Below are 18,148 nucleotides of genomic sequence, written 5' to 3' on the forward strand. Positions count from 1 at the left end.
GTCTTCACAACGGTTACACGCTGTGCCCAGACACACACACACAGCGTTGTGAAGATCTTGGAAACTTTGGTGTTCCTGAGTTTCCACAACAGGAGTCTAGCTCTCCTCAGGCCCTTAGACATCTTTTTTGAAGCAGGGGACACAGCACACAGCAAAGTCCTCTTCCCTCCCTTGGCAGAATAGCAACTGCGGGTCAGCCCCAGAACACATAGCAAGGGCAGTCCTTCCTCTCAGTTTCTACGCTCTTCTCCTTGGCAAAGGTTCCTCTTCTTGATTCCAGGATGATCTAAGGTTCAGGGGTTTCAGCTCTAATATTTATTAGGCCTGGGCAAAATTTCCGTTCCGTTCGTGGAATTTGCGATAATTTGGCATTTCCGCGTTCCGCGGAGAGCGCGGAAATGTCAAAATTTCCGCATTCCGCAGCTTTGCGATAATTTGGTACTTGCTCGCGCTGTAAAATAATACATTCTTGCACGCGCGCGATCGCCTTACCTGAATCCCCGCGTTCGCCGACAAGTTTTCCCGATCCGGTCGCGTTCTCCATGAGATGTTGTATTGTTTTAGCCATTTGCGCTGTCTCGCGACAGTTCGCGCCCGCAGTGACGTCATACAAGATGGCCGCGCCCGCAAGCAACCGCATGGGTAAGTTGGCGAGCTGCGAACACGCAGAAAATACCGCGAACGGGTGGGAAAAAAACTTCCGCATCTTCGCGATATTTCCGCGTGTTTGCGGAGATTTTAAGCATTTTCACGATAATTTGCGGAAGTCGCTTCCGCAAATTCCGCCCACCCCTAATATTTATACCCCAAAATATCTTTGTTCTCTTTGTGTAAGTGGTTTTGAACCCAGTCCAAACTAGTTCTGGGTGCACTCTGCCAGTGCACAATTTCTTACTTTGTCAGTGTGGGCCAGGGACTTCAGACACACTGCAGGAGGTGGAGCAAATCTTTTGTGGAAGGCAGGCACAGCCCTAGTCAGATACAGGTGCTACTCCTCCCACCACTCCAAATGCAGATCGACCTATTCAGCTTAGGGCTGACTCACCCAGACTCCTGGAGCCACGTCACCTTACCGGCCCCTGTCACTTCCAAAGCCAAACAGTCAATCCACAAACAGGCAGAGGCACAAAGAAAGGTTGAACAAGAAAATAGCCACTTTATAAAAATGCTATTTTCAAAAACACAATTTAAAAACCATCTCTACTAAAAGATTTGTTATTAAATTCTGATTTCAGGCATTCTAAACTCCATATTTCCATCTTGTCCCTGTGGGAAGATATGCTGGTAAAATGTTACACAGCATTCCCCATTCTGTCCTATGGGCAAGATAGCCTTTCAATAGTGAAAAACAAAGTTGGCAGTATTTCACTATCAGGCCATGTTACATACACCATTACATGTCCTAACTTTCACATTCACTGCTCCCTGCCCAGGGTGGTACCTTGGGCCTGCTATAGGGGTGTCCTATGTGCACAGAAAGGAAGGGGTAGAGCCTGGCAAATGGGTGCATTTGCCAGGGTGACATGGCAGCTAACAAACAGCGCGCAGGCACTGCAGTGGCAGGCCTGAGACCTCTGTTTAGGGCTACTCATGTGGGTGGCACAATCCATGCTGCAGTCCCACTAGTAGCATTTGATTTACCAGCCCTGGCACACTTTACTTTGCTGGGACCTACTAGTAAATCAAATATGCCAATAAGGGAGAACCAATCATATTCACAATTTACACAGGGAGCACTTGCACTTTGACACTGATCTGCAGTGGCAAAGTGCCCAAAGCATCTAAGCCAGCAAAAAGGAAATCCAGCATCACATCAAAAGCACAGGAGGTAGAGGCAAAATGTCTGGGGAAACAATGCCAAGGATGCCAGGCATTCACCCTAAGTTGGCAGAGTTTGCCCTGATGTGGGTCTCTTGCTCATTTTGCCACTGGGTTCAAGCTAGGCCTGGGCTAAAATTTCGTTCCGGTCGCGGAAATTGCGATAATTTGACATTTTCGCGTTCCGCGGAAAGCGAGAAAATGTCACAATTTGTTTCTTGCTCGCGCTGTAAAATAATACATTCTCGCGCGCGCCCGATCGCCTTACCTGAACCCCCGCGTTCGCCGACAAGTTTTCCCGATCCGGTCCCGGACTCCATGAGATGTTGTATTGTTTTTAGCCATTTGCGCTGTCTCACGACAGTTCGCGCCCGCAGTGACGTCATGCGTCGCGCGATCACGTCTTTCTTCTCGCGATCATGCACCACGAGACAACTGAAAACAAGATGGCCGCGCCCGCGAGCAACCACATGGGTAAATTGGCGAGCCGCAACCATGCAGAAAATCTCGCGAACATGCGGGAAAAAAACTGCCGCATCTTCGCAATATTTCCGTGTGTTTGTGGAGATTTTTAACATTTTCGCGATAATTTGAGAAAGCGAATTTCGCAAATTCCGCCCACCCCTAGTTCAAGCTAGCCTGGCTGATGAAGGGTGTTACCCAGAAACCGTTTCCAGGATGCTTGTTTCTGGTTCAAGGAAGACCTGGTTTGGCAGTTCGGGATGGACGGTTCCCATGAGGCACAGTGTCAAGACTGATTTGCATATAGCTGGGTCTGAACTGAGGTGGCGTAGTGAGCTAAATAATGATGATGGATTAAACCCAGATCTGTGACTGGGGGTGAGTGTCTGAAAAATGTCAGCACTCCGTCCTTCATCTCCTTGTGTTAGCTTTAGAGTAAGAGCAATTCTGACATTTTCTGAAATGTTTATTTCCCCTTCTAGTTCTTCCTCAACTCCTGCACCCACACGTAATGCTGGGGCAGCATTGCCTTCTTCAGTCATTGTTGAAAAAGTTAAAAGTTTCAAGGGAAAGTTTCAAGGAAACTGAGATAAGTTTTTATGCACAATGGGAACTGTGTGTCTTTCAAGCTTGATAAACCTACAGCCAATACATAGGATATTCCTACTCAAATGTGGCGGATTGTTCCCTTCCCACTGCAGACGTCTCTGGGGATATGTGAGTACGGGTCTCTGAGAACAACACGACTGAACTACTCAGATTTGACTGATAAATAAGTACTAAACCAACATTGGCGGTGTCATGTTGTGTAGTTCATATAAACCTATACAGGATCTGCGTGTTTAGACAACATTCACTGTAGGATTGTTGTCCAGGCTGATTCTAGACACCTCCACCGGGTATGTTAGCATGTATACCAGCTAACTCACAGTGCCACGAGAAACCCCTCTTACCAAGGAGAGAATAGTTCTTGGCAACTATCGATCATGACAACCCTGATCCCTCAGGATCGTGGAAACAGTGCAATACTTTTCGCTCAGTCACTCATTCTCACTTTGTCTCAGAGAGATACACAGAATAAACGGTGGGGACGTTTCTCAATAAGCATTTCCCGAACTAGTATCATTCTAGTGTAAAATAGGTGTGCTGAAACAACCATTGGGCAGAACAGATATGAATGATTATAAGCACTAACAGAGTAAAGGGGAAGTAGATTTCTACCATCGTGCTAAAACAATGAATACAGGCAAGTATATAAAATACATGACAATAACAAATGTGTACTCCTACAATGCGACCCTAACTAGATGTACCCAAGTGTACCCAGCATGTGTATGGGTGTAAAGCCAAGAATCCCTCTAGAATAAAGTCATCCTCATTACCTGAAGTGAGAGAATGTGGGACCCCATCTTGGTCTCGAGATGGACACCCCGCAAGGGATGTCAGACCACTGTGAACTGGAGTGTCTGCGTGCAGGCGCCTGAGTGTCTTGCGTCAGTGTGTCGGCATGGAAATCCTTTTCTCCTCTGACTACCTGAGCAAGATATGGTGTTAATGTACCCAATGTGATACCCCCAGGGGATATTCCTTGCTGTGTCATGTCGGACTAGGATGATGGAAGGAGTGACCCTTGTACATAGTTTTTTAAGTTTGAGTTTATTGAAGAAATAAGAAGGGAAGGAGAAGGGAGGGGAAAGGGGGTATAATCATCATGGTATGCATATACAAACAATTAGCATTTCAATAAAAATTCTCAATTAAAGCAAAAATAACAAGCATGAGGTTTATATGAACAGAACCTACGTGTAGGAACGAAAAATACTGTATAATGTAGTAGAACGCAATATCATAGTAAAAAGGCATTAAGGAAACAAGAAAATCATGGCGGCTTGCGTACCTCAACTGTTTCAGGGTCTGGAGAGGCATGTGCTGGAGCAAAGGAGGAGAGATAAGATACCAAAGGGAGCCAAATCAGATCGCGCTTAATTGCTAGGGAAACGGGAGATACGTAATTGGTGTCTAGGCGGTGATGGAAGCAGACTGCATTCCACCAAGATTGATAGGAAACCTTTGCAGCCTGCTTCCAATTAGAAGTAATGGTATGGAAAGCCACAGCAACTAGGAGATCAAGTAGTAAATAATGGGAAGGAGATTGCGGAAGAAACGGTGATAGGGAACCTAGAAAAACTTGTAAAGGGGAGAAGGGAATTTGAAGATGGAATATTTTTTGTATTTGCGTCCAAATTAGGTGCCAGAACTTGGAAATAGGAGGGCATTCAAACAACATGTGTTTGAGATCAGCAACGGGACAGGAACAGGACCAACAAATAGATGTTGTGTCAGACGAAAAACGGGATAAAGCATGTGGAGTACATAAAGTTCTGTTATAAATAAAATATAAGGTTTAGGTAGTATTAGCAGCTCTAGAGGTTTTATGAAGTTTAGTCCATATTTTGTCCCAGAAAGGTATTGGCCAATCCTGAGAAAAATCCAATTCCCATGCAATCTCGATTTTAGACTTTAGTCTGTCAGTGGCGTATCGGAAAGAGTTATAAATAGCAGAGGCTGAGGGAGACGCATTCAATAATAGAGAAGTAGCTTTGCGGGCCAAAGGAATATTGGTAGAAGGTTCCAAGGAGCGAAGATATACGATCAGGACTGGGAGAAGGGTGTTGTATTGCAATCGAGCAGAAGAGGGTAGGGAGAAAGAGGATTGAAGTTCCTGGAATGAGAGAGGAATATCTTGGGAAATTAATTGAGAGATCCAACACAATCCTCTAGAATGCCAAGTCTTCCAGAATATGGTACGATTACGAATTTTAAAAAGAGAATTATGCCATATCGGTTGTTCGTGAATAGAAAGAAGGGAGGGATAAGATGATATTAGGTAAGGGAGAAGGAGAGTACGGGAATGAGAAATAACAGGTGTGCGAAAGCGAATTAAAGAAGACGTGAAGGATAAGAATTCGCGAAAAGTAAAGGGGGACAGGAAGGAAGATTCCATACTTAGCCAGACAGGCGGATAGAGCGGAAGATCGGAAGAGAACCAACGGGTCGATTGTTTCAAAGAGAAAGCTCGGTGGTATTCTCTAAAATCCGGAAAGCGTACACCAGACTGGGCCTTATCTTTGCGCAATGAAGCCAAAGCTATCCGAGAACGCTTGCCATTCCATAAGAATTTCAGCAACAAGGAATCAATCCGTTTAAAGAAGGAAACTGGAATGTGCACTGGAAGCATGGAAATGGTATAGAGAAGAAGAGGGGATAACATCATTTTTATAGAATTGAGCCGACCCCACCAGGACAGAAAGAGCGGGTGCCAACGTTGAATAGCTGTGTCCATTTTCTTGAAGACATAATCAAAATTAAATTTGAGCATATCAGACAAAAGAGGAGCAAACCAAACACCCAAATATTTGATCTTAGAAGGTTGCCATGAGAAACCGGTTTGGGAAAAAAGATGTTTTTGACAAATAGGGTTTAGAGGTAAAATCTCACATTTATCAGCATTTAGGCGATAACCAGAAACCGCTGAGAAGGAAGACACCTGCTGGAGAAAAGAGGGAATAGAGGAAACAGGATCAGAGCAGTAAAAAAGAATATCGTCAGCATAGACCGAGAGTTTAACCTGACGCGAACCAAATTTAAAACCAGAAATACTGTTGTCCAGACGAATTTTGGTAAGAAAGGGTTCCAAGGCTAAAACAAAAAGTAGGGGGGATAGAGGACAACCTTGTCGCACTCCTCTGTGCAGCGAGAAATAATCCGAGGTCAACCCATTGACAAAAATGGAAGCCTGCGGATTAGAATAAAGTAAAGAAATAATAGAGATGAATTTGGAAGAAAAGCCGATCCAGCGTAAGGTCTGAAACATAAAATCCCATCCAATCCTGTCAAAGGCTTTCTCCGCGTCTAAAGATATAGCCGCGAAGGGAAGTGACAGTGAGGGAGCCTTGCTAAGTATATTAAGAAAAACACGGGAGTTATCAGAAGAGAGACGGCCCTTAACAAAACCTGATTGTTCAGGGCCAATGAGGTCGGGTAAAAGGGGATCCATGCGCAATGCCAGAATTTTAGCCAAAATTTTGTAATCCGTATTGACCAGGGAAATTGGTCTGTAATTTTTGCACAACGAATGATCCTTATCTTCTTTGGGGATTAAACAGATTAGAGCCTGTTGGAAAGAGCCGCTGGAAGAACCCGCTGCAAGGAAGGATTGGAATAGTAGTAACAGTTTAGGGAGAAGTAGAGAGGCAAAGTGGCTATAGAATTCAATAGTGAACCCATCAGGGCCTGGAGACTTACCGTGCCGTAATTTAGAAATAGCATGGGAAATTTCAGAGAGCGAAATGTCCTGTTCTAGGGCAGCAAAATCAACGGAAGAGGCCGGGGGAGAGGGAAGCGAGTGAAAATATGAAAGAAGATCTGTAGACTCCGGGATGTGCTCGGGGGTGTAAAGATTATCATAAAATTTAACAAATTCAGAAAGAATGTCCTTATCTTTAAAGTAAGAGTGCCCAGTGGAAGTCTTAATGGACTCAATCTTTGTACGCTCCTTTCTTATCTTTAAGTAATTGGCCAAAAGTCTCCCCATTTTGTTTTTACCCCCATAATACCTGGAATTACATTTTAGCAAAAGGTTAGAAGCGGCATTAGTTGTAAACCTATTGAAGGAAATTTTCGCGTCAATAAGCTTTTTAAGAGAAATCTCAGAATTAAAGGCGTGAAAATCAAGCTCTAAATTCTTAATATTAGCTAAAATGCGTTCGGACTTGGCTTCTCGAAGTCTCTTTTGTCGGGCTACAAAATTAATAATAAAACCCCTAGAGGCTGCTTTAAAAGAATCCCAAACAGTAACAAAAGAGGAATCAGGGGTATGATTGAGAAGGAAAAATTCAGTGGCAAAGGTAGTAAAATCAGAACAGAAAGTAGGTTCCAAAAGCAAAGCATTATTGAAACGCCATCTGCCAGAGTGAGGGGAGAAAGGAATTAGGTCAAGGTCCACATGAATCGGAGCATGGTCCGAGATTAGGATGGAACCAATATCAGAGCGTATGGCGTGCTGGGATAGGGATTTACTAAGGAAAATATGATCAATGCGGGATTGTGATTGATGTGGAGGAGAGTAAAAACTGTACTCCCGAAGATCAGGATTACACAATCTCCAAATATGTACCAAGGCATTATTTTGAAAGGTGTTGACAAATTGAGAGTGCATTCTAGAGGGGATAAATTTAACCTTGGAATGACGATCGAGGAAGGGATCAACAATTTGGTTACAATCTCCCCCGAGAAGTATATAATCTCCAGAAAAGGAGGACAGCTTAGTGGAAATAGAGGGCCAAAATAACCTGTCAATCCCAGTTGGGGCATACACATTAAAAAGAGTGATAGGAATCTTATCTATGAGCAGTGTAACAATAACCCATCGACCATCAACATCACATTCATGAGAAATTGAGGAAACTTTCAACTTTTTATGTAATAAAATCACAACACCATTTTTCTTAGAAACTGTGGGGGAGCAAAAAACATGACCCACCCAATAACGCTTGAGTTTCAGAGCCTCCGTTTCAGAGAGATGAGTCTCCTGAAGGAGGGCAACATCAGATTTAAGTCTCGCTAAATGTGATAAAACCCTTTGCCTTTTAATGGGGTTGATTAAACCCTTAACGTTCCATGATGTAACACGGAAGGGAATAGCAAAGAAAAACAGCTAATAGCAACATGCTTATTATTACAGAGAAAATAACTAGAGAAAACTGAGAGAGTTGTAACAGATTGATGAAGGAGAGAGGGCAGAAGGAAAGAAAGCAAAGAGGAAGGAAAGGAAAGGAAAGAAGGAAGGAAGGAAGGAAGGAAGGAACCACTGAGAATATAATACTGAATCAAAGGTAAGGAAAGAGCAAAAAAAGGGGAAATGGGAGGGGAAAGAGAATGAAAGGAGAGAGGAAAAAGCAAATGGTAAGAGATCAAATGTAGGAGAAAGGACAGAAACAAAAACCAACAAAAAGACAGTACATGTTCGAAACGAACGACTGAAAAACATACTTACGGAACGAAAAACTCAAGAACAAGAATGGGGTGATGGCGCCAGGAGACAGCGACGACGACATCCAGAACAAAACATCGAACCTCAAATACCATGAGACCAAGAACGCAGCATATAGAAAACAGCATAGCACATCGGGGTAGAAGGGAGGAAGACGATATCTGTAAAAACAAAGAGAAATATACAAATAAAGGGGAAGACGCGTCACAGGGAAACAAGAAACAATAAACTACAATTGAACTACAAAGGAGACACATGAGAGTGATACGACTGCTGGAAGAAGAGACAATAGGGGATTCACAACATCAGCAATAATGAAAAGACAACAGAATCATAACACAACAAATTCCAAGAAAAAATAGTAGGACCGGTCAACCAGGTCTGGAAGTATCCATAACATCTGGGCGTTGCCGTTGGAGAAACGCCTGCAAAGCTGCGGGGTCTTCATATGTGGTTGTTCTGTCCTTATATGTGACCTTGAAGAGACAAGGATGTAGTAAACCATATCTAGCATTCAGGGCCCGTAGTTGAGGTCGCATGTCCAAGAACTTCTTCCTACGATCTGCAGTGGCCTTGGAGACATCTTGCGAAAGATAGAGGCGGTGACCTTCCCACACAATTTGCTTCTTGAGCTTGGCAGCTGAAAGGACCTGTAGTAGGTCAGTGAATTGTAGGAAAAGCATAATGACGCCTCTAGGCTTACTAGCGACCTTTGGACCAAGGCGATGAGCCCTTTGGATGTTGACGGAAGTTAAGGCCGGAGCATCTAAAATCTTGGCAAGAAAGGATTGGAAGAAGACGGTGGGGTTTGGCCCTTCTGTAAGTTCTGGAAGACCATAAAGGCGTAGGTTGTTCCTACGATTTCTATTTTCCAAATCCTCTGTCTGACGTTTGAGCAGAAGAATCTCCGCCTTCATTGACGGTATGTGGGAACAAGAGGATTGCAAAGAGTCTGTAGAGGTTTCCAAAGTTTGAACACGTGACTCTAGAGTCGACGATTTTTCCTGCATAGCCTGCATGTTCTTTGTGGTTGCCTCCATAAAGGGTTTGAAAGCTCGAAGTTCTTCCAAAATGAGATCCATGGAAGCGGATGAGGAATTACTCCCCGGGGATGGTGGGTCTTTCTTCAGGCGCTTAGAGGAAGCTAGAGAGGACGGCAGTTTCCCTTTGTTGCGCGCTTTTGGGATGGCGCCTCGTATTAAATCTGACTTCGATGTCGCGGCGTCCACCATGTCCCGAGGAGGAGAATCTGAGTCCGAGTCCACAGGCAACTGAGAAGAAGCAGCCAGCTCTAAATTCCGAAGTTTTCCCATGAGGGGTCTGGGAGTCAATAAAAGGAAAGCAGTAGGTCAATGCTGAAAATGCAAGGGACCTGAATCCAAGGAAGGCAGGTGAACGTGAATGACAAAATAAAATCACCACAAGACGAAGCAGAGCTGAGTTGAGGCAAAAACAAGCATGGTCATGCAAAGGAAGAAAGAGATAACAGATGTATGAGAGGAAACACAGTTGTGTCCCTGTAAGACGTCTCCCCTCAACAGGTATCCCTCCAATCGAACATTATACAAAAAGAGATGCTTGAAGACATAAAAAATCGAAGATAAGATCCATAAGTTCATCCATGGGTGCAAATTTGAATGAGAAAACACACTCCACATGAAGGTGTTAACACCGTACAGAATCGGCGTTTTGCTGTCTTGAGAAGCGACAAATGGAGTTTCTTGAAGATGCACGATGTTTCAGTGGAGCATTTCTCTGGCTAGCCACATATCAAGCAGCCCGTGAGCGCAAGCTCGTCGCGCTGGTTCGGGGGGCAACATTCCAACGCCGCCATATTCATTGGGCGTTTAGCCATATCCCCCCAATAACTGGAAGATTAACAAAGCAAAAAGCAAGCCTTTGAAAAAGAAACAGTCTCAATTTAAAAGAAGAATTAAACTCTGACGCACAGAGGCACTTGGGCAGTAGATGGCAGCAAAGCCCTTGTGAGCAGGGAAAAGAAAGTCAATTATGAGCTTCCTGAAGACTGTAGAAACATTCTTAGCATCGATAAGAGCGAGCTGCATGAGGAAATGAATTTCACTATTACAGGTAAAGCGCAATTATTATGCAAGAAACCAGGCAGAGGGAAGTTGTGGGCTTCAATAAATTAATATTAAGTATTTGTCAGTCAGCTGGTGTGCAAGACATAGGCATAGTATGTAGAAGCCTCCCCATAGGCGATATGAAGTAAAATTCCTCACAGAATGTGGGTTAAAATGGCGGCCGCTCTTGTGACGAGATAGCTCAGAGGTGCTTGACAAGAAAAAACGCCCCTTACATGCTGCTGCCGCTTCCCTCAGTTATAGCAAGGTGTGCAGCTTCATTTCCGCCAGGAAAGCTCGATCTTTGAGGTCCGAGCGTCGCCCCGGAAACGCGCTATGTCGGCCGTTTCCTCCCGCGATTCGGGAGAGTTAGGGATAAACCGCCATCTTCTACTGGCGCTGGCCACCGACCCTTGTACATAGTTATTATCCAGGAGATGGTGTCCTGCTGTGTCCTGCTGTGATTCCAAGAATCCTCATGCACAATGAATGAGGCTAGTTTTCAGAGAAAACCCCATGTCATTTAGGCATTACTGTAACTAGGTAAAAGGTCAGTCCCAAGAACCGTTATGAGGAAATATAGGTGAAAGTTCGAGTTGCTACCTCAGCCTATATTGGGCACCTGTGGGAAACATAACACTTCTAGGGAGATTATTTAGTGCACGTTGAACCCCATACAAATAAATCAGCCAACCCCTACCAGTACCTAAGACGCTAGCTGTCAAAGATTGCTTTAATTCATGGTGCAAAGGCCGAAGAATCGAGGTATGTTCTGGAAGCCAGCTGAAAGAGGAAAAAAGGGTTGTATCAAGGTGTAAATCGGTTTGATACGCTGGGCATAATCAGGAATGTATGTTCTCCCAAAGTTTAAAAACCCCAGCAAGGATTGCAGTTTATCAGTGAAGATGGAGGTTGCAATTGTGCACATTACTCCAGAAAGTAGGGGCCAACCCCCTACCTTCATTATTGAGCTCGTAGCCCAAGAAGAGGACCGCTGTTGTGGGGATTCTGCACATACACAGAACTATGCGCAGGAAAACAGGACCTCGGTGTATAGGGGATGTACCTTCCTACCACCTTCGCACCCAAAATCCCAGAACTGACTAGCTATAGTGTCTCATTCGTTCTCCGACAAAATCACAAAGCTACAAATGATTAGACAACCCAGAATACAAAACTGCCGACTCTCAGGAATCACAGTAGCAAGACGTACTCTTTCGCTCACTCACTCGTACTTGTCCACAATGAAGATTGTCAGACTCAGTGTATAGTTAAAAAATGTTTATTTTAACTATCTTGCTCTATAATGCAGTATCCGAGCCACTACCATCAGCAAAATGCATAAACCTAGCATAGTTAGAATTGTTACAACACCATAGAATATAAAGGTGGAAGTCAATATATATATACTCAGTGGAAAAATGACTATAAGGCTTAACCATCCTCCCCTTGGTAAGTTGAGGTTAATTATATAAAGGAAGATCTCTGGGCTTTGTCAGCAGACCCCATAGCTTAGAGCCTAGATGGTAGCTTTACATCATAGGAACAGCATAGCTCTTCTCCAAGGAAAGGTTTCCCTCAAAGTGTGTGTGAACAACATGCATCTCGGTAATATCAAAGCACAAGCCCTCTAGAACTGCAACTGTGTGTAGCATGTTTTGTCTAGGTAATAGGGACTGACCAGAACAGAATAACAAGGGGCGTGTTTTTCGACCTTGCAAACGTGTTCAGACTAAATTTCAGGAACAGTAGAGAATGCAGAAAGCAGACAGTTCTCATATGAAAGGCACAAACCGAGTCTTGCAAAATAAAGTCATGTAGTATTGTGCGCAAAAGCAGCATCATGGCAGCAAAGCTCAGGCTAACTTAGCAATGTTGACAATGACCCTAAGGGCCACAAAACACCACCAAACAGACGATGTGTGACTTGACAAAATTAAATTTGAATCCCAAGTCGGCAAAGGACAGAATGATGCGATCCACATGCACAAGATGCGGTATTAATTTGTCATCCATCAAATAAATTTAATCGACATATAAGAAAGTATCAGGGTCAATGTTTTGGAAAAGAGACACGACAAGTGCAGCAAAAACCCTAGGACTGTTTTATACCTCATAAGCAAATGCGTAAATCACTTCTGATTGCCGACCGCGATGAATGCAGTCAAGTCATGGCTATTAGGAGCCAAATTGTGACTATAAAACCCTTTGGAAATATCCAGTTTTTCTTTTGTATTTTTTGCGAATAATGTTATTCGCCAACGCAGAGCTGTGTGTGTTTTGCACTGCAAATGTGCGAACGTGACTGTTTAAATGTCTACAATCCAAACCTATACAATACAAGACAACTGGTTTCAATATCATAAAAAGAGAATTATTCATGGATGAAGACAGGGTTTATTTACATCCTGATATTCTAATTGGGTCAAAGTATCATTTGAGGATGCTTTTGCCTCACGCTTGATCGGATATTGTGCCTGTGGCTGTGGCATAGATCGTAAAGGAATTTAATGTGCCGGTGAATCTTTATCTCATCCCACCTGATTACAATACACAGCCGGTACAAGAGCTAATGCCCACTCTGACGCGTAAGCTTGTTTAGCTTCAGCAGAGACGTAACAGGAAAAACTCTGGAGTTTCACGTCCTCCCTTCGGTAAGAAGCCAAAATAAATGGAGGATGCCAATCTGCCTCCGCCAACAAATTGTCGTTAGAGGAGGTAAGTTTATCCCAAAAGACTGCCTTTAACGTCCGTTTTATAGCACGTTCAATTTGAAGACTATAAAGCCTCTCAGGGGGTGCAACTTGTGTATTTGCTCTTTCCACTGTACTGAAAGTATCAGTTGCTCTCGTCACCAGACTAGCACGATAGGGATGTGGCACCTCCGTTTGGCTTTTGCATCAAACTGGCATGATGGATCACGTTGTAGTTGAGTGGTCTTGCCTTGTCTGCGATTCTGTCGCTCTCCCCGCCACCGAACTGTGGATCTGATGATTCCTGAAAGGAATGAGGAGATCACGGATCAGGAACCTGAAATCTCTTTGGTGTCTTAATTTTTGAGGGGTCACAAAAATCATATCTACGTTCAGAAGCATCAGGTGTTGGTGAACCCGAACGTGAACCTTGCTTCTGCTGTTGCTGCCTCGGAATTGTATTCCAAGCCTTTTTAGGAAAGCCTGGACTCCCCTTCTTTTCAGGCAGGGGCTTATTTTGTGTTTGAGTAAAAGGTCTAATTCACAGATTATTGCGCCCCAAAGATTTATACACGTTCGCTGCTTCACCTGTAAGCGTAGCACTTCTCCCTTGACATTAGCAAGAATCATGTCAGAGATGATATTGAACATGCCAACCAATCTCATTCCCAACTCCAGGGCAGCCTCCGCCCCGTGTTTATCTTGAAACTTCTTAATAACCGAAAGGAACACGGTCATGGAAGGGGTGCCAAAACACAGCCAATAAACCGCTGCAAACACCTTCCCCCAAGTGGTGCAATCAGCCAGATTGGGAGCAAGTCCTTTATGTAAGCTCATTGTGAGGATCCTGTGTTTATCCACAGGAGAAGTATGTGGAAAAACAGCTTCGAGTTGCTAAACTTTTCAGCCAACCAGAAGGGAAATTCGTCCCTCTTCTGCAGGTGCTTCCTCATCACTGAATTAATCATGATAGGACTTATAACCACGCCAGCGTGCTCTGGTTGTTGAGCGGCAGCAGCCGGAGCCGCCGGTATTTTACAAGATAAATATTGTATGATACCTCTGTGTATATGAATTAACGATGTGTGTAAAACACGTAGCTTCCCGTGTGAAACACCAGGATAATTTGGATGTGGTGAAAATCCTGCCAAATTGGGCTATGTGAAACAGGGGGAGGAAGGTGCGCCATTAAACCATATGGAATGCTCCCAAGCTGATAACGGAACTTCAAGTAAACGTTATTGACGATAAACTTGTGGAACCACACCACGTTCATATTCATGAAAGAAGTTATCGTTCCCATCAACCGCAGGAAACCTAACCCTAGAGTAAAAAAGCTGTGAAGCGGAAAGCTGCATCTGCCTCTACCACAAATATAAACTTTGCTCCCACAACTGGGACTCCAAATGTTATGTTATGTTATATTAATTTATTATGCGCACAGCTACTCCAGCCAAGGAGCGTCCCGGCGCAGAGACAAGGTGAAACATAACACAACAGGAAAAGAAAAAACCTAAAATGAACAGCTAAAACAAGAAAGTTTTAATAGCTCTCCGGAAAGACAGCAGATCATCTAACTGACGGAGTCAAAAATCGAGTCAAGTGAGCAGTAACCGCGGCGCAGTTTGGCACAGCAATATTAAACGCCATTACTGAAAACAATAGCGCAACACTGGGTCAAATAAGAAAAAAATGTAACCTTTTAAAATTCAAGCTTGAAAAACGTATAAAAACTCTAATATAGGAGGTAAACCCTGCTCACTACAGACAGCTCCGAAACTGGTGAGAGGGTATTGTGGACAAGCACAAGCGCTACTCAAGGTTCTCGTGTATATGTACCAGACCAAACGTTGGGCACCATGTTGCAGGGTTTCTGCGCATATACTGAACTATGCACAGGATTATGGGACCTCGAAGTATGGGGGCTAAGCCTTCCTATCACCTTAGTGCCCACGAGCCCAGTACCGACTAGCTATAGCGTCTCACTCGCTCCCCTACACACTCACGAAGAAGCACATGATTAGACACCCCAGAACACAACATTCCAAGATCTCTCAGGAATCGCGGTAAAAAGACACACTTTTTCGCTGACACTCTCTTACCTGTCCGCAATAAGATCTGACTGAGACACAAATATAGTGTAAAATGTTTTACCTATTGCGCTGTAACATACAGTATACGAGCAGAAAAATGCATACAACTAATATAGTTAGCATTGCAGCTAGGCCATACATCATAAAGGGAGATGTCATTTTACAAAGACAACGGAGAAAGGATTACAGTGGCTAACCTCCCTTCTCTTGATAAGAATAAGTATTATTATATATAATGAAAAATCTCTGGGCTTTGTCTGCTGACCCCATACCTTAGACTATAGATGGTATTTCTACATCGTAGGTGCGTGTTGCTCTTCTCCCTTGAAAGGTCCCTCTCTAAGTGTGTGTCTCCTAACCATGTATCCCCATAATATCAAAAGGACGAGTCTCCAGAAGCAGCTGCGTTAGCATGTTGTGTCTAGGTGCCAGAGCCTGTTCAGAGTAGAATAACAAGGGGCATTATTTATCGACCTTGCTCACAATGTTCAGACTAAACTCCAGAAACAGGCAGAAAACGAACACAGCAGACAGGTCTCATGTGAAAGAGTTTTGCAAAAATGTGAAAGAGTTTTGCAAAAATAAAGCCATGTAGTAACGTGCACAAAAGCTGCATCATGGCTGCAGGGCTCATGCTAACTTAGTGATGTCAACAATATCCCTATTGGCCATGTGACACCATAATCCCTATTGGCCATGTGACCTCTATATAACTTGCAATCCTCTGGCTTATGTATCATTTCCTACAGGTTGATTTCAATCCCAGATGTCTGTGTGTCTCTATGTAATGTGTGTGTGTGTATGTGTGTGGGATGCAAAGTGCTCTGACACCCTACGTGGGTATGACGCTATATAACTAATTAAATACATCTGAAAGAGCATGGTTGAGGAGACTTGAGGGGCGTTGTTAAAAGGTGTTGTTGGTGAGGAAATTCTGGTGTGGTGGCTGCTGTTTTCATAATCATAAGTAGCACAGGTAGTGTTAATGTGTCTGTTGCAGAGAACGTATGCCTTGTAGTTCATAATGTAGGTAAAATGTAGGTAGATGAGAGGGTTACTGATTTTTGGTAGGGAGTCCCTTTTGTTACTTGTACTTCATAGGTTAAAATCCTAATGTAGAACAGGGTGCTAATACCTGCCACAAAGTGACATTACCCGTGTACAATTATTTGCAAACTGTGAATGTAGACACAGCATTATGTTAAACATGTATAACCGTTTTCTGTGATAAATGTAACAAGTGGCAATGTGTTGCTTACTAGAGTCATTTTTAAAGCAATTCTGCCTGCTCTGCCCCACAGGATCTCCCAGAAATAACTGTGAGTGATAACGAAATGATCGCCTTTCAGCAAGGTATAGATACTTAGAGTTCTATAGTTCTTAGACATTTTATTAACCGCAGTGTCTCAGCAAAGCTGTTTTTCTAATTGTATTCTTAGGTATGTGTGTCTCTACAGGTTATGACTCTAAAGTACAACTGGCCGTTGATGCTCTGCAGCAAATCCTGGAGGGTCAAGACGCAGCACACAACGTGCAACATAATCCTGCTGTTACAGGTAAACAAAAAGGTCCTTGCCATAAACGGTGTTTAATCATGAGGCCCTGATAGTGCAAACCCCCATAGAGGACTTATAGGAGGGGTCCTCAGAGAGGCGGCTAAGGTATTGCATTATACTGTAAATGTGCCTTTCTTTCTTTACAGTTCCCATAGAGGCGTACAAAGGGCAGTGGACTGGAGCAAGAGGCAGAACCATGAGCAAAAAATGTGATCCTAAAAAAGGAAGTCTTCAGCTTCTAAAGATGGACCTGTTGCAAAGAAAGGAGCATCGTAAAGGAGAATATTAGGTGTGTTTTAAAAAAAAAAAGAACCGTAATGCTTTTATTCTCCCAACCAGAATGGGGCTTCAACATATAGTCCTGGGGTATAAATATGTTGTAGAAGTTAGGCCTCAGTGGGAGAGGGCTTGGGGCGAGCTGTATACACCTATACAGGGTGTTTCTTTTTTTCTAATGTATATTTTTATGTTTACATCCTAGAAATACGGCAAAAGGTCTCTAGAGAAAGTCCCAGTGGGGCAAAGAGGACGTCTACACCTGTAAAGGACACCACAAAGACCCTTCAAAACGTCCACACAACTTCCACTGTGAGCAGGCATGTGCGTCAGGACAAACCACGCTCTGACACTGTATATATCAACCCTAGACCCAATACTGTATTTAATGCATGCTCCACTTTAGAGGTCAACCCTAATGCCCCAGAATATGAGTTCCTAGACCAGACAACTGCACTAGGGACACATGTCAACGATATTCCGTAGGCTGTCAGAAAGCTAAATTGGCATCTGAACTCAAAGACCTTAGAACTGGAGAAGGAGTGAAGCGAGAACAGGTCAATGATGAATGCCTAGAGGGAGATAATACAAAGGCCGTAAAGGTGTTTACAAGCTTGTCAATCAGCAGCAACAGACATAGGGGTTATGCCCATGTGACTAGGCCTACAGCCTACAGTTTCAGGCAGGTCGCTCCCAACGCTGCGCAGCTCCACCTGACTGTGCCCGTCCCCGTGCTGCTGCTGTAGAGTGTCCAAGGCCCCCCGGGCTGCTGTGTCACTGCAGGTTCTGTTTTTTTGCCTGAACTGTAATTGTAAATTGTTTTTTGTATTTCACCCTGCTTGTTTATTTCACAGCTTGTTTCCTTTCTCTGCCCTCGTTTGTCCTCGGCCCCCTTTCGCCGTCCCTTCTCCCGCCACTGCCTCCTATGTGGCCCGACCCCTTGCTTTCTGTTCCCTCGTCGTTTCCCGCCGTTGCGTCCCCTGCGGCCCCGCCCCCCGCTCCCATTCGCTTGTTCCCACCCTCCTCCCAGCTGCTCCTCCCTCCCACCTTCCTACTTATGGCGGCCGCTGCGCGGCAGTGAGAGCGACCCTTGACCCTGGATTCAGGCAGGTCG

At 44.0% G+C, this 18,148-nt stretch overlaps 2 protein-coding genes across 3 annotated transcripts in view; both read right to left on the reverse strand.

Moving 5' to 3' along the window:
• Nucleotides 1-18,148, reverse strand: part of LOC146859519 (CD5 antigen-like) — a 1,224,668-nt gene that overhangs the window by 1,022,897 nt on the left and 183,623 nt on the right. The window lies entirely within an intron of this gene.
• The window catches only part of LOC146859523 (uncharacterized), a 70,549-nt gene continuing 65,656 nt past the window's right edge, over nt 13,256-18,148 (reverse strand). The window contains exon 3 of the mRNA XM_085650230.1: nt 13,256-13,413. Within this exon, the coding sequence (XP_085506356.1) occupies nt 13,276-13,413 (138 nt within the window). The 3' untranslated portion in view covers nt 13,256-13,275. The remainder of the gene's footprint in view (nt 13,414-18,148) is intronic.

The sequence above is a fragment of the Triturus cristatus genome, chromosome 3_2 (assembly GCF_964204655.1).
Source record: "Triturus cristatus chromosome 3_2, aTriCri1.1, whole genome shotgun sequence".
NCBI lineage: Eukaryota > Metazoa > Chordata > Amphibia > Caudata > Salamandridae > Triturus > Triturus cristatus.